Here is a 15,568-nt window from a genome sequence, read left to right as displayed (position 1 = left end):
GACTGGAACATCCACTTTCTAGTGTTTTTCAGTTCAGTATTGTCTTTAACTTCCCTCTCCAAAAACAAAAAATACCTTAAAGCTTTTCTATTTTTACAGAAAGAGAAACGGTATTTCTAAAAGATGCAGTGCCACAGCTTAGAACAGAGACGTCTTTGACAGAACTTCCAAAAAACAATAAAATAAAAGGAAAATCTATGAAATGTGAAACATGACAGCAAATAAAAAAGATAGGAAGAGGGAAAAAATAGAATAGGAAACAGGTCTGAGTGTTGGCAGAGGAAGCCAGAGGGTTTTCCTGCTTTACGGTGACCCACATATCACAAACACCCACATTTATGTAAACTCACAGTCCTTGTCACATGCTAACAAGAATTATCACTTGGCCGCTGACTCACTCTCTCCAGAAATAACCACACAGCATTATAACCTGGATGCTACGCTTCACCTGACTCCAGTTTGTTACAACTGGGTTAAACAACAGCAGCAACTGCACATCAGAAGAAGAAGAAATAAAAGAGAGAAAAGAGGACACAAATCCTTCAAGACATGCAGCCAGACTGAGAGCAGGGTAATTACAATGTGAAACATTCTGCTCACTGATGTGACTGAAAACATATTCACTCCACAGAGAGAGAACACCGTAATTAGACAACCTGCTTCTGTGCACAAAACTGGTTCATAGACACAATTTGGTATCACAGAGATTCTGCAGATGTTCTGCATCAACCTCATGGTGAAAGGAAACAGTTTTATACAAACAGCTGTTTAAAATCAAGTGCCTAGACTATGAACTCCACCCACAGTGCGATGGGTGCTGGGACAGGAGGAGGTGTCACTGCGATTCTGGAAGTGGGACAGAGTTGGTGCGAGGATGAGCCGACGAGGGTGATGCACATCAAACAGAATTTGACATAGTCTTAGACGGCTTTAGAGACTTCACAAGTGCTACAGTTAAAAGGTGTCTTATGGAAATGACAGGAGACTGGTGTAATTAAGGACTGCAAGAGCTTCAAAAGGGGTATGATAAAAATGAAGGGACATGACGTGTCTGAAGAAATGCTGGAGGAGATGACTTGGACTGACCCTTTAAACCAGAGTTAACATTCTTCTAATGGCGTTAAATGGTTTAAGTAAAGGATTTTAATCCTGACCGTCAGTTTGTACTTTCCTAAATCATGTAACAAGAGGTAATCATTTGGGTGGGTGTTTTTAGTGGCAAGACTGGGGCATTACAGTGACTTTATGTTTCTATTAAGATCTCAGCCTTGGCTAAGCCATCAGCTGTGTGCTGTTTGAAGGGATGGTGTTTGATATAGGTCTGTTTCATGTTTGTGAGTGCTGGTTGTGTTGGCTTACTGTAACCTACATTTTGGGTTATGACCATAACTTTTGTGTTTTAGGGAACTGCTGACACAGTCAGTCAGTCAGTGATAGCTGACAGACATTTCTAGGCATCAATGAAAGTCACTGATTTTGTTTGGGATGTTGGTCCCTCACTGTTGGGCTAGAGCCTATTCTAGCTTTCATAGAGCAGGAGCTGGGGTACAGTCTGGACAGGCTGCCAATGTATCGCAGACCCTCTCCAAATACTCAAATATTAGATAATATTATAATATTAAAAAAGATGGTAATATCAATAATATGAAACTGCTAATGTCACGGTGGCCATGCTCCTTTTATCCACAGTCTTCTCTGAGAGGAACAGGGCCTTATGCTATGAACTGAAAAGCTTCTACAAGGTGCTACCAACTTATTGTTTTTTTCCATGAGAATTATGATGAGTTAGAGTACTTAAGTCAAAGAATCATTTCTAAAACTGCAAATCTGCCAAATTACACAGCAGTGATCACTAGAGACCTCTTTGCAGAATGTGCCTTTAAATGAAGTATTTTAATATCGAAAACAGCCAGTTCTGATACAGGGAATAACACCCTAAAGAGGTATAGCCAAATTATCTTTGAGATACGATGATATCTGGAGAAAAACAGTAGTGAATGAGATAGAAAACTCAGTTTGTATCAAACTCCAGCTATTCTTTCTACACTGATGACTCACTGTTACAGACTAATGCTTTAAATTCATCCAAACAGAGTGCAGAATTTAGGGGTCTGTTTTTAGATAGTGTGGTATGCATTACAATAAACGTCTTTAAAATTAAAGTTGTGCTGACCAGCCAACCGTAAACTGCTGTTTAACTTCACCAGACTCCATTAGGTGGTTGTAGAACACGGAATTTAATGGCTCAGTACTCATTAATCAGTGTGAGTGACAAAGAAAAGTACAAATGCAATCATGTCTTTGGTAAAACTTTTACAGTCACAGCCGTGTTGACTGGCTGAAGCTGCTCTTGTGAAACCCCTCATGTGATCTGATCAGAGCCACTGCTGGAGTCGCACACTGTAAACCGAATCTTTGAGTTTTCACAGCAACATTCCTTTTTCCCGCTTCATCTTGCCAACTCTCTTCCAGTTTTTTGCTGCTTGCCTCTCCTTCCTCATTTTGTCTTTCCCAGGCTCATCCCCTCGTCACTGGCGTGTCCTCAGATCTCCCCTCCACTCTGTCCTCTGAGTCGTTCTGAGGGAATGAACAGGCTAATTATCAGTGTGAGAAAGTTGGTGCAAGTGTGAACGCCTCTCTCTTCAACTTTGCTTTTGCCTGAAAGACTTTTTACATCTAAACCTCCCAAAGAAAGTTGGAAAGTCAAAGAAAGATGAACTCTCTGACTATCATCATCATCATCATCATCATCATCACCCTAAGGCAACTGGCCACTGGAGACATCATCTGGAGGTACCATGTGAAAGCTCAAGCACCAATAGCAAGAGCAATGACGTATATTGAGCATAATGTAAAATACGTTCAGTTCAGTATGCTCCCAAGTTAATCTGAGAAACTGCAGAGCTCTTTAATTATATGTGATTTTGAAATTTCCAGTCACAGATTTTACATCAAATGTGATGATATCTCACTAGCTTTAGACAGAAATAAGAATGCATGTGTGAGCTTCACCAATTTTCAGGAAAGTGATTTTCCATATTTTTCCTGATGTTTAAAATAACAACTGTTATTTAACCCGTAACCTTGAGAAATGAAGAACAATTACTACCTCAGATAATGTAGGCTAGCTAACTGATGTTTATCCACTCATTGCTAGTTTCAGGTTAACTGAAGCTGGTCACTTTACTGTGGTGCAGTAAAGTCACCCTACACAAATTAGACATTACTGACTACCTGAGTTGCTTTGGAGAAAAGGTCACTGACTGATTGGTCACTGGGTTTGTGTGTTAGCGTTCTACATTTTCCCAGCAACTATGAACAAATTCAGTGCTCTTCTGTATGTACTATTTCACAACTACCAGCCACTCTGACTGAAAATTAAGTGTCTGGAAATAATGGCATCAAAACCAAGTAATAGTGTCAAAATTCCCATATTCTTAGTAGAAGCACAGAAGCTTTATTATAATAAAATAATGGCTATATTGTCAGGTTTCAAGGGCGAGCTCCATGAACCATAAACAAATTGTAGCTAGATAAGGTGGATAAGGACTAAAGCACCACGAGGTAGAACAAACCTGACCCCACCATCAGAAGATAAATGAATTTATAGGTGACCCAATTTGGTAAACTTAGAGCTGAACCACTTCTCAGGAAAGGAGGAGGCTAAAAGTTTGTGTTGCCCAAGACATACAAAAGTTTCACCCTGGATGATGACAATCAATTTATCGATGGATCCGAGTCAGAGCTTAGTTGCAACAAGAGAGAGGATTTTGTAACGCTTTCCATCAAATCCAGTACTTGGGGGATTTTTTTAGTCCATAAAATAATTGATATTAATAATAATCAGTCATTGCACATCACCAATGAACAGAAAGTAACCAAAGCATCAGGGCTTTTGCAGTTGTGTGAATAAGTGCATATAAAATCTCTGATGGACTACTAACCTAGAAAAAAGCAACCAAAAAGAATAGAAAACTGTGCAATAAAGAAAAAGAGTCCCGCATGGATCTCAAACTCATGTCTCCTGGGTAAAAGTCATCTTAATTATGCCACTACCATCCCTCCATCCTCCTTAAAAGGAATTTAGTCGCTGTTTCAAAGATCAAACACTCTTAGTTTGACTGTGAAAATCAGGCCATCATAGCTGAACTACAGAACGGCAATGATATGCAGAAGAAGAGAACTATTTGGAAGAAGAGAGAAAAGGAATAGACGTCAGACCAGTGGAAATCAGGGCTTTGATGTCATAGGAACTTTGGTTTTATGTGTTTGTGAGATGTAGTAAAGGAGGTTCCTGCTGTGAAGCATATGGTGATACAATGCTCACACCATCCCTGGGAACACTGTTTGTTTTCAGCAGGACAATGAGCCGCAACAAACCTCCAGGCTGCGAGGGCTGCATGACCAAGAAGGAGAGCGATCGAGAGGCAAAGAGCTCTAAACAATCATGATAAATAGAAGAGCTTAAATGATTGTGAATCCACTGCAAAAGTGTCTTAAACCCACAGTTTTCCAGATGTCTACTGGAGGGCGACTCCTGTGTTTGGAAAACACACTTTGGGCTATTAAGAATTCTGATAGAAAATAACTCTCAGCTCTGGTGCTCTCTGACCTCAATAAACACTTTTGTGATGAGTGTGTGTTCCCAACCACTAGTTATGAGTCTTATTGAAGAAAACACAAAGTTTATTTTGTAAATTAAGGTACTAATTAAAGTAAAAAATGAGAATAAAGCATGGTATAAAAAAGCCTCAGATGAGGCTGAGATGCATTTGAAGCTTTACAACAAACCAGGGGGTGATCCCCCAGAAGCTACGTTCATTATTTATATACAGTCTGTGATTCCAACAATTCAATTAGACTAATTGGATGAACTGAACTGGACCTTTAGTGCTTTATGGAGCATCCTTAATGCAATTATCTGACAAATAAAATGGTTGAGCAGATTGTCCGAGAAGTTTAGTATTTTATTAGCAACATATGTGTTTCACCTGTGCAGTTATTAGGATCCAGCTTGCTAACCAAGTTAGCATTTCTAGCTATAAAAAACAAAACAAACAAACAAACAAACAAACAAACAAACACACCCATGTCAGAGGCCAAAATGCTTCAAAATAGTACTTCATATATGAAAGCTTAGCTTCACAGTAGCAATATCCATATATTCTGTTGCGTTTCTTACGTGTGTTGCTCGGCTGCGAGTCCATGGGAATCATCATTTTGCTTCGAGTTCCTCTCCTGGCAGCCAGAGAACGCTCCAAAGTAGAGATACTGCTGGAAACCTCATCAGCATCTGCTCCTGGAACATCACAATCAAAACCCAATCAGGGATTCAGACATCTTCATTTCCTTGGATTAGGATTTAGGTTTAGCGTTCCATTTTCCACTTGGAAAAGATCTTTATTTGATACTTTTGTGTTTTTATCATTATTAATTAGGCCTGTTTACACAGCTAATTAAACCAAGATTCATAACCCATTTATCTTAAACGTAATGATGTAAAATAAAGAGAAACTATAAGATTAAATCTAATTAAACACATAAAAAATATGAGTGTAACTAAATGAAGCTTTGCTATACACATTATATACTAAATTGATTGGTAAATGAGAATCAGTGCTGTACCTGAATGGCTGCTTTTGCTCCCCATCTGGCTCTCTGATTGGCTGTGTGCCACCTGGGGGAGGTCCTGGCAAGACTGGATTGGTGAATCGTGGCCAGACGGTGCGATGCTGGGAGCTTTCTCCATGTTCTTCATCTCCATCTCCTCGTGGTGGATCCAGAGGTCCGGAGGCCGCAGGTCCTTCTGGCTGCCCTTCCTCTTACTGGCACTGTGACTTGCTCTCTTCCTGCACAGAGGATGAGAAACGCACCGGGGAGGAGGGTCAGGAGAAGAAAACACTCCATCCATCATCGTTTATTTCCACTAAATGAAAGCACTGTGGGGTGGAGAGGGCTGTGAATTCTCCACCTGTAGCTGTACTCAAATCTGATCATCTGGATCATAAAACAGTATGAATTCAAATGAAATTTGGCATAATGTCTTGAACTGCCTCGAACTCTTGAAGATTATGAAACAAGATTATGCTCACTGAAATGTGGGGAGGAGAATTATGAAATTATACTGACATTATAAATGGAATTATACAGAAACTCTCTGAACCAGAGCATCATTTCTACTTGTATCTGTATTTTTGAGGAGTTTTCCTGTGTTTCAAATCATTAAAGATGTTTTGTTGTTTTGTTTTTTAATTTGCAGGATGTTGAGCTCTCATAGCCACCATATGATGTCATGAACAGGATTACAATAAAGGTGGATTGAAGGTAGGAAGATGAAATTAATCCACTTTATTAGTGGATTATATGATACCAAGTGTAATTTCATGAACTATATAAATAATCATTTTGACTAAAACTGAGAAAAATACTAAAAACTGCAATTTCATGAACACAAACTAGACTGAAACTGTTCATCCATTCATTATTTCTTGCTTATCTGAAGTTCTGTCTCTGTAGCAGTGGGCTAAACAGGGTATTCTTCTCCCAAGCAATCTTGGTGCCTGCAGTGGTCGACCATCGCTGATGCACCCACAATGAAAGACATATTGATTTGGAGAATGGAAATGCACTGAAGATGCACTGTGAACACAGTTGCGGCTTTTCTGTCGCATTTCTTACAAATCGGTTCAAGGAGGCTAGAAGTCGAGTTTAAAGGCATAATTGCCATTCCTGCTGTTACAAAAGTCATCTGCGTGAGTTGACTTCTAACAGGTGGTTTTGAAAGAGTAAATAAAACCTCTTGAGTGTGTTTATAAAAAGAAAACCATGACAAAACAAACTACAATGAAATAACGTTAAAACCTGATGAACTGACATTTCCTGGGATGATAAAGTCTACATGCAGAGATCTAGCTGAGGTTTTTGCTGGCTGGGTTATTTGTGATTTGGTACATATATTCAGACCTGTGTGAGCTGGCAGGGACATTAATTTCAGAGTAAATCTCTGTGAGAATAAACAAGACATGCAGGGCAGCTCATTAACCATCTGCCTCATTACAGTGACAGCCGTTTATTGCCATCACACAGATGAATGAAACATCTTACTTCCTCTGCTGGGCGGAGGTGCGCCGTGTGCAGATGAGGGCCACGATGACAACCACGACCACGGTGACGGCTCCCACAGAAACCACAATGATGACCAGGAGGTTGCTGTTCTTCTGAGGGGTGACGCTGCCGTGAGGGGGACGCATCTGACCAATTGGAGACTCTGGAATAAATACAAGAAGAGAGGCAGAAGTTAGAAACATGAATAAATGCACACTGAAATCTGTATATTCAAAATGAATATACTAAAATGACATCAGTTTATAAAGTTTATGCCATTTTTACTGTGAATTCATTATGTATAACAAACATTTTCCTGAAACCTTCACCTAAAATGCTTGATATAGCCAACATTACAACAATAAATTATATATACTGTAATATCTCAGGCAAATTGTTAATGCTTTTTCTTTTGCTCATTAGATCTTTTAAACTAACTAAATTTCACCATAAAAAGAAAAGACAAAAATTGTTTCATACATTTTGATGATTGCTGATGACACAGTTATATTCAATTCAGTTTATTTATATACACCCACAATAACAGCTGCCTCAAGGTGCTTAAATATGAAGAAAAAAAAGTTTTCACAGAACTCTATGAAATCCCGTGAAAAGCACAGTCACTGCTTCCATAAGGTTGGGGTAACAGTCAGGTGCTGCTAATCAAATGCATTAACTGATCACCAGCAAGTCTCAGCACCTATATAAATTCAGACGTTTTGTCAGTTTGCTGGTCAGGAGCATTCAGGTGTGTGTTAGAGAAGCAATAATTGCTCTATTCAGAGAAGGTTCATTTGACGTCCATCATTCTCCAATGACAAAGATTATTTACAATTTAATTCAATTCAATTTAATTCAACCTAAGGTCACATGGTGACAGTATATTTAGAAAGACACTGAGTACGACTTGTCTGGAAGGCTTACGAGGAGAACGCGTTTCTTAGCTGAGGAGAAGATGGCAGCACAGCGTAGGTTTGAATAAAGCACAAGATTTCTGGAGGAATGTGCTTTGGCAGACGAGCCCAAAGTGGAGACGTTTGCCTCAATGAACTGAAGCAACGTTGTGAAGAAGACTGATCCACAATTACTCCGCAACAATGTGAGAGACTAATAAAGCCATAAAGAAATCATTTAATCATTTAACTTTTTCTATTCGAAGAAGATTGAATTTTACTGAAATTTCAATTTGGTTTTACCTTTTTCATAATATCATGTGGAAAGCAGAACAGGAAGGGTAACACTACTATAAGTTGATATACCGAATCAAATTTTAGGCAAATTGCTATATTTAACTGCTCCACAGTCACATTTTTATATCTGTCTTAGTTGTGCAACCAATATATGTTATTCCACGATACCCAAAATTGAGACAAAGGAAAAAGAAGAAGTGGTTTGACTGGACTGAAAATGCAAAGCTGCTGCTGTTGCTGCTTTACCGATCAATACACAGTGTGTGTATGAGTGTACGACAGGTGTAAAGGGAAAGAGGGGAATTGATGACACGCTCTGTCATTCATTAACTCGACCTTGGCAGAGAGAGGGAGAAAATAGGAAACACATATGGGGCATGAAGTCCAAATGCAGAGGCGAGGGAAGTGTGTTAAAGAGGGAGGAGCTGGAGAGGTGGAAAAAGGAAAGGAAAACATAGGAATGGAGAGACAATAAAATGACTGAGAGGGGAGAGAGAATGAAAGAAAAAGAAAGGGAGAAGATGGATGAACAAAATATCAAGAGAAGTGTGTACATATGAGACAAAGAGAAACACAAAGGAAAAGAGATAGCAGGACACTTTTCCTCTTTCACCTTCTCTCTCCATTTGCTTGTCTCTCTCAATGAAAACCACAATCCATCAAAGCTTACGGCCACAGCACAGAAGCCACAACACCACCTTCTTTTCCTTTTTAAAGTACAATTTCATCATCTTTCTTCCTTTTTTTTCTTTTTAAATTCTTTATTTAATTTCAGAATTCTGAGTTTTAGCTGATGCAGTTTCTGCTTTCATTGTTTTGCGAGAGCAAAGGTTATGGGGTAATTAAAATATATTAAGTTCAACCTTTGATGTCACCAGAAAAAGTGATGACAGTTCAACTTCTTTTTTGAACAAAGCGTCAACCTTCAGGTCTGAAAACTGCAGATCTTCGAGTGGCCACGTGACGCTGGTTCCAAAAGCGAGTCACTCATCACAGCCTCTCATGTTAAAATGCTTAGTTTCATGGATGGATAAAAGCACGCACATTTTTATGGACAGTATTGACCTTTATAACAGCTGTACAATCGTGCTGTACAGAGGGCAATAGCGAATTCATGTGTAGTGTTTGCGCCTTTTAGAGTATTTTAATCGATCTGCCTGCCAAATATAATGTTTTCCTGTGTGGTGCAGGCCATCAAGGAAGATTATGCTTCAATTTTTATGAGTAAAATTGTAGAATTTCTACTGTCTACCACAAACATGTATTAGATGCTTGCTAGCATTAAGTGATAGATTAGTGCTTGATTTTATTATCCACACGTGGTCACATCTGGCTCCTAAAATCAAATGTGGTGGCTGCAGAAATGCTAACGTTGAGGATTCAAAACGTAAAGTCCAGAAACCAATGGTTAATGTCATGGTTACATTCATGGATTATATACAGGCAGCGTGATCTCAATCCTTTACTGACCAGGATCTGCCTCTATGGTAAGAAAATAGGTATGCTTGTGGAAAGTCTTACCTTCTAGCGTTTTGTGTGAAAAATGTGCATTTAAGTCCAAACCAAGAAGTTCTGGTGATTAAAACTAACTAAAAACAACATCTGAAAATAAAAAGTCCAAAAGATCAAATGAAAAAATAGCAGACCTACAAAGTCCTGAAAGTCCTGTGATTGATGACACTACCTTCACCTCAGCTACACTGTGCACACGTTGATTGCTTTGAATTTTTCCCCACTGGTTAAAAATGATCACAGTTGTTCACAAGTGACAAGTTAAACATGTGAAAGTGAAGGTAAAAATTATTTAAATCAAGTCAATCATCACCTGTTAATCAGCATTTCCTTTTTGTGCAGCGGTGGTACAGTTCTGTTTCTTTAGCACTTATCCACTCACTTCAGATGAACTCAGCGACCATAAAATGGAGAGAACTCAGCTAATTAGGTCTGATTTACACCTCAGAATGTCACATAATTAAATTCATGCTACTCTAGCATGAAAAACAGAACTGAAATCAGTAGGAGTCACTTGCTAACTTAAAATATTTTATAGCTCCTGGGCGTACAAAGATGTTTATATTGTGGGAACAAGCTGGCTAAACTTCAGGTAACTTTCAGGTCTTTTCCTGTTATGCTAATGCATTCGCCAGTTACTTGGTTAAACACTCGTTCCCACAAGCTGGATAAATATTTAAAACAATTGTTCCCACAAGTTAAACAAAGAACAAAATACTTGTTCCAACAATATGAACGTGTTGTTCCCGCAAGATAAGCAATTTAGTTCGACCAAGAGATAAAACATCTTTTTCCACAAGTTCCTTCAATATAATGAAATTTTTCTCACAAGAGAAACAACTTGTTCAATGACATGCCCGTGAGAAAAATACCTTGATCCCACAACTTAAATAACTTGTGTGCATTGTATCACTGCATATACATGTAGCTATATAGCTACATGACAGAACAGATTCGTTTGTACAGAATTGTCACGATCCTGGGTCTTATGATCCAGTGTTTTGAGTTTTAGTTCATTTTGATGTTTATAGTGTATGTTTAAGCTTATTAAGTTTCCTATGTTCATTTGCTTATTAGTTCCCCCTTGTGTTTTCAACCCCTGTGAAGTCTCCCTTGCCCTTTGTGTGTTTCATGTCTGTGTGTCTTATGTTGTCAGGTCTGCGTCTCATTGTATTTCCTGTTTTATTTTGAAGGGGTCCTGTGTTCCTATGTTCAATGTTTTTAGTGTTACTCTCTCCTTGTGACGTCGTTATGTTCATGTGTGTCAGCTGTTTCTCCATGTGTTCCCACTTCCCTCATTATCCTCCTGTGTGTATTTAGTCCGTGTGCTTTCAGTCATTCTTTGTCAGGTCGTCTGCTCATCCATGTCACTACTTCAGGAATCTATGTCAGTTCACCATGTTTAAGGTTTTTTCATGTTTAGTTTTAGTTCACCCAGTTTGGGTTATTGTTTAGCTTCACCAATGCCCTTTTGATAGCCTCAATAAACGGCTTGTTTTTTGTTAAATCCATGCCACGTTCAGTTTTTGGAGTCTGCGTTTTGGGTCCTTTTGTCAACACATACAGTCTGCCCTCGCCGGACTGTGACAAGAATACCATTAATGTTTTTCTTGTTCCTATTTATACATTAAGGAAAACTTGTACAGGAGGTTTAAAACTCTTGATGTTTTATGTAAAGGACTGTGTCATCTGATGTTAACTAAAGGTAACCGTGGAGACAAAAATTTGATTTTAGTTAGTTGAATGGTAGTCTTCTGCTCATCCGCTTATTGGCACCTTGTTAAATTTCATCTTAAAAAAGCTTTTTAGATTAAGAAAGGTCGTGGCAAAAATGTCTTTCATCAAATTAATATTTGTTTTTACGATAAATTACAGTTTTATTGAGTATAAAGTAGAAAAAGAGTCCGTAATTTTAAATAACAAAAAGATGCAACAATAGCAGCAACTGACAGGAAGTCAAAACTGACCCGCGAGCAAAATGTATGTTACTGATGATAACAAGAGTAGTAACAACCTCTACTGAGATGCCCTTCAGCAAAGTAGCACAGGCCCAGAAGCTCAGAGAAACTGTGTAGAATAAATCACAAACTCTCGCCAGCTGAGTCAGTTTAAAGCCACAACGACACCAACAAATCAACACAAGGGCGACGGAGAGCACAGAAATCCTTGCAAAGCCCAGAAATCCAGCAGGGAAGCGAAACTGAGCAGTTACAAAGATGACAATGCAAACAAAGACATCAAAATGCAGCGTGATTCCGACTAATTTTATTTTATAGCTTATAGTTTATTCTTTGTAGACTGGAGCATAAAGCACTGTAGCACCAAAGGGACAAATCAAAGACCAGGTCCACCCCAGGGGGAAAAAATCTCTGTGGAGAAACCAGAGTATACACATCAATGAGGCTTTAATCTGAACATCACTGTCAGTCACAATGACATCATACTGGATAACATTTTGTCCTACTTTTACTATGTTCCTGCAACTGTTCATGAACAAGCAGGTTTTTTTTCATTTGTTAAGTTTTAAAATCCAGTAAATGAGTATTAAAAAACTTCAGAGAAACAACTCAGCGCTGTCCTTAATACCAGCAGAGAGATAAACTCAATACTATCATACAGTCCAATTATGTGCACAACATTATTACTGAAGCCTCCTTAGTATTTAATTAAGGGTTGATGTTAATGTAAAACCTGCATCACGTGGACGGTTCTTTTGGAGGCTCCTATGGAAACCACATGCTGTAAATTAAATAAACTGCAACATCTCAGCAGTTAATGGATTGACCTTATACAAAGACATGAACAGAAATAACTTTGCGTGGGGCACAATCCACATTACAAATCTTTTTATCCAATACTTTGGTTTATACAGCTGCAAATCCAACACTTTTGCCAACAATTTGATGTGTTTAGTTTTTCAGTATTGTCATCATATTAGCAAATATGTTAATCTCTCAGTTTAGGAATATAAACTTAATATGCATAATGTATAATATGCTTAATGTGCTTTCCATTAATGTATAAACATGAAAGCCATTTTTTCTGACCAGCAGAGAGAAAATGTCTGAACATTTCTGAGCTACTTAAGTGAAGCTACAGGGGTTATAAAAGATGAAGAAGTTAATGTTTTTGATTAAAACTCTTGAGATGTTGTTTCCCTTCACTTAAAACTGAGATATTTTTAACTTTAATAGCTTGGCGCTGTGAGTGGAGAGGTATGGACCTCTCACAACAACTGCCAGCATCTACTTCCCAAGAGATATGAAGAGAAAACTGAGGAACTTTAGTGAATGAGTGGCAGTGCTGAAGGTCTTTGCTCGGTTGAGGCAAGAACATCAGACGGGATCGGTTCACCTCTGCACAGAAGCCGTCAGACCTACAGAGCTGTGGCACAATGAAACCAATCTGAGGTGACTCTTCTCAAGCTCATTTTTCAAGTGAGAGGAAGCTCTGCGACATAAACGACGACACCGAGTTAAAGATGAAATACCGTTGAGCTGATGAACGAGGCTGCGACCTGCCTGACCCGCAATAAAGCCAGAGGGGAACGGAGGTCAAAGAGGACAGATTTATGATCTCCTCCGGGAGCAGCAGCAGCAACTGCGCTGACAAAATGTCAGAGTCCATCTTCAGATATACACAAGCACACACGCTGCCCGACAGTGCTCCAGTGAGACCAGATATAGACCCTGACCTCTGACCTACCAGCGGAGGAGGAGTAACAGTCTTTCTCCAGCAGAAACGGGAGCGGACAGTTATGATTATGACCATGGTTTATATCATCAGCCAAAGCTTTACCTTTTATAGTGGTTTCAGCATTATTAGCTGCAATAGTAGTGTAGTTTACAGCAAATATAGTATTTTTATATGCATCAGTAGAAGTGGCGTTAACTATGCAGTTTGCATGAGTACATTCACTTTAGACATAATTATTGTTCTTGGTATGAGTATGAGTCACCTTGTATTAAACATAATGATTGTGTGCAGTAGGGAAAAAAAATCTCTCTATGTGTTTAATTTCAAACAATAGTTGACCAAGCAGCACAAAACCCTGAAAAGATGATTTTGACTTCCAGCATTCATCTCTCCTGTCATGCACAGCTGCTACTACACAGATGCTGGATTAGCCGGGTCTAAATGCTCTCCGGTGGAGTCCAAACTCTCCCAGGGGTTTTAAAAGTGGTATTTAAAGTGGTTTAAACATGGCGAGCTGGGCTGAACCAGACTGTCCCGCTGATTTTAACAGTAGTACATTTGTAAGGTTGCCAAAACTCAGACGTCTGGTGTGTAAAGTACACTTTTGCACTTAACATCAAGCTCCACATTCTGTGACCGGCCCTGCTGCATATTGCGCTCTCCTGGTATGTGTGGAACAGATGGATTACTTTTGCTTCCAAACGCAGTGTCCTCACAACAACATAAAAAAAATCCCCACCTTTTCAGCGTAAGCATTCATATTTTATTACAGCTAATTTTGAAATAAAGCTTTTCTATCAACATCAACATGCTCGTTTTCACTGCTGAGGTCCTAATTTTGTAACAACATAGCTATCTGACAAAATCAGTGTTGTCTTTGCTATTCTATTATTTTGGCCTGAGTTATTTACAGACCGTCTTTTAACCCCTTGGCAACCTCCAGTCGCTATGGACAAATGTATGTTCTTTGATCGGCTAGCGATCTGTTGCTGAAGTTTGTTGCCTGCCGCTGAGGAATCGGTCACAAAACAGGTGCTTCACCAGAGAATTCCTTGTGTTTGCTTTGGTCTTTAGCAGAATGCTAGACGGAAGATGTCAACATGTTCTTGAACACTGACTATTGCTGAGTATTACTCGAAAAGTGCAAATCAAGCTACCACTGCAACCATGATAATGTTCACGAGAGCTAAATTCAATGTTTCAAATACAAATGTTCTTTTGTTCCTGTTTGCACGTTTCACAGTTCTGCTAGGTGAGGAGTAGGAGAACTTTCTGGGGAAAGAAAAAACCACGACAGGATGAAAATATTAATTATATCATTTACAATATTAGAAGTACAGACAAACAGCTGTATTCCATATTAGAGTGTTAGAGCCACGGAATATAAATAATTCATATGTTTAATATTGTTAGTTGTACTGTTTTTAATTAGAAATGAAAGGCAACTATCCTTTCTTCTCTATGTCAAATCAGTCCAATAACGCTGCTGTTGTTGTCATTATATTAAAAACTACAAGCTGAAGATTTATATGCCACCCCACTCTTTTAATCCTGTTTGTCCATAAAGATGATTATTTTCCTCCACTTTATAGAAACACTGATTGATGGCGAGATAGTGAATCTAATTAAATTTTCCTGCCACGGGCGATGCGACGGCGAACATGAAGCGATGCTCACCGACTGTAAATCAGCAAGCTGGAGCTCCTTGTCAGGACAGAGCGACTTATTAAAGTAAGTTTAGACATGACTGAGTCGAGTGATTAGAGGAATCAGTTGAGCGGCTGTGATGAGCTGATGATGCTGCAAGAGTATCACAACAGACACGCACACACAGCCAGCTCAGCTCTCAGGAGATTCAGTCTCATTGTTGTATCGAGCAAAATAATGAACCTAAAAGTAATTCTGCTTTCTGACAGACTCAGCAGAAAATGCAGAAGATGAGTTTCTGTTACCGTTGATGCTGCTCCTGTCAATCGGGTTGGTGTCAGGCGGCCAGTAGGCGTGTTCTCCTCCTCGACCTGAAAGGCGAGAAAGAAGGAGTATCACTAAGGAAAAGGGATAAATGA

General features: G+C 39.0%; 1 protein-coding gene across 1 annotated transcript in view; it reads right to left on the bottom strand.

The window, feature by feature from the left end:
* The window catches only part of dcc (DCC netrin 1 receptor), a 339,139-nt gene that overhangs the window by 40,565 nt on the left and 283,006 nt on the right, over positions 1 to 15,568 (bottom strand). The window contains exons 22-25 of the mRNA XM_005725637.1: positions 15,455 to 15,520; positions 7,105 to 7,267; positions 5,626 to 5,849; positions 5,183 to 5,299 (exon numbers count right to left, since the gene is read on the bottom strand). Of these exons, the coding sequence (XP_005725694.1) occupies positions 5,183 to 5,299; positions 5,626 to 5,849; positions 7,105 to 7,267; positions 15,455 to 15,520 (570 nt within the window). The remainder of the gene's footprint in view (positions 1 to 5,182; positions 5,300 to 5,625; positions 5,850 to 7,104; positions 7,268 to 15,454; positions 15,521 to 15,568) is intronic.

The sequence above is a fragment of the Pundamilia nyererei genome, unplaced genomic scaffold, assembly GCF_000239375.1.
Source record: "Pundamilia nyererei isolate P.nyererei 1_Seehausen unplaced genomic scaffold, PunNye1.0 scaffold00016, whole genome shotgun sequence".
NCBI lineage: Eukaryota > Metazoa > Chordata > Actinopteri > Cichliformes > Cichlidae > Pundamilia > Pundamilia nyererei.
This window is presented reverse-complemented; position numbering and strand designations above follow the sequence as displayed.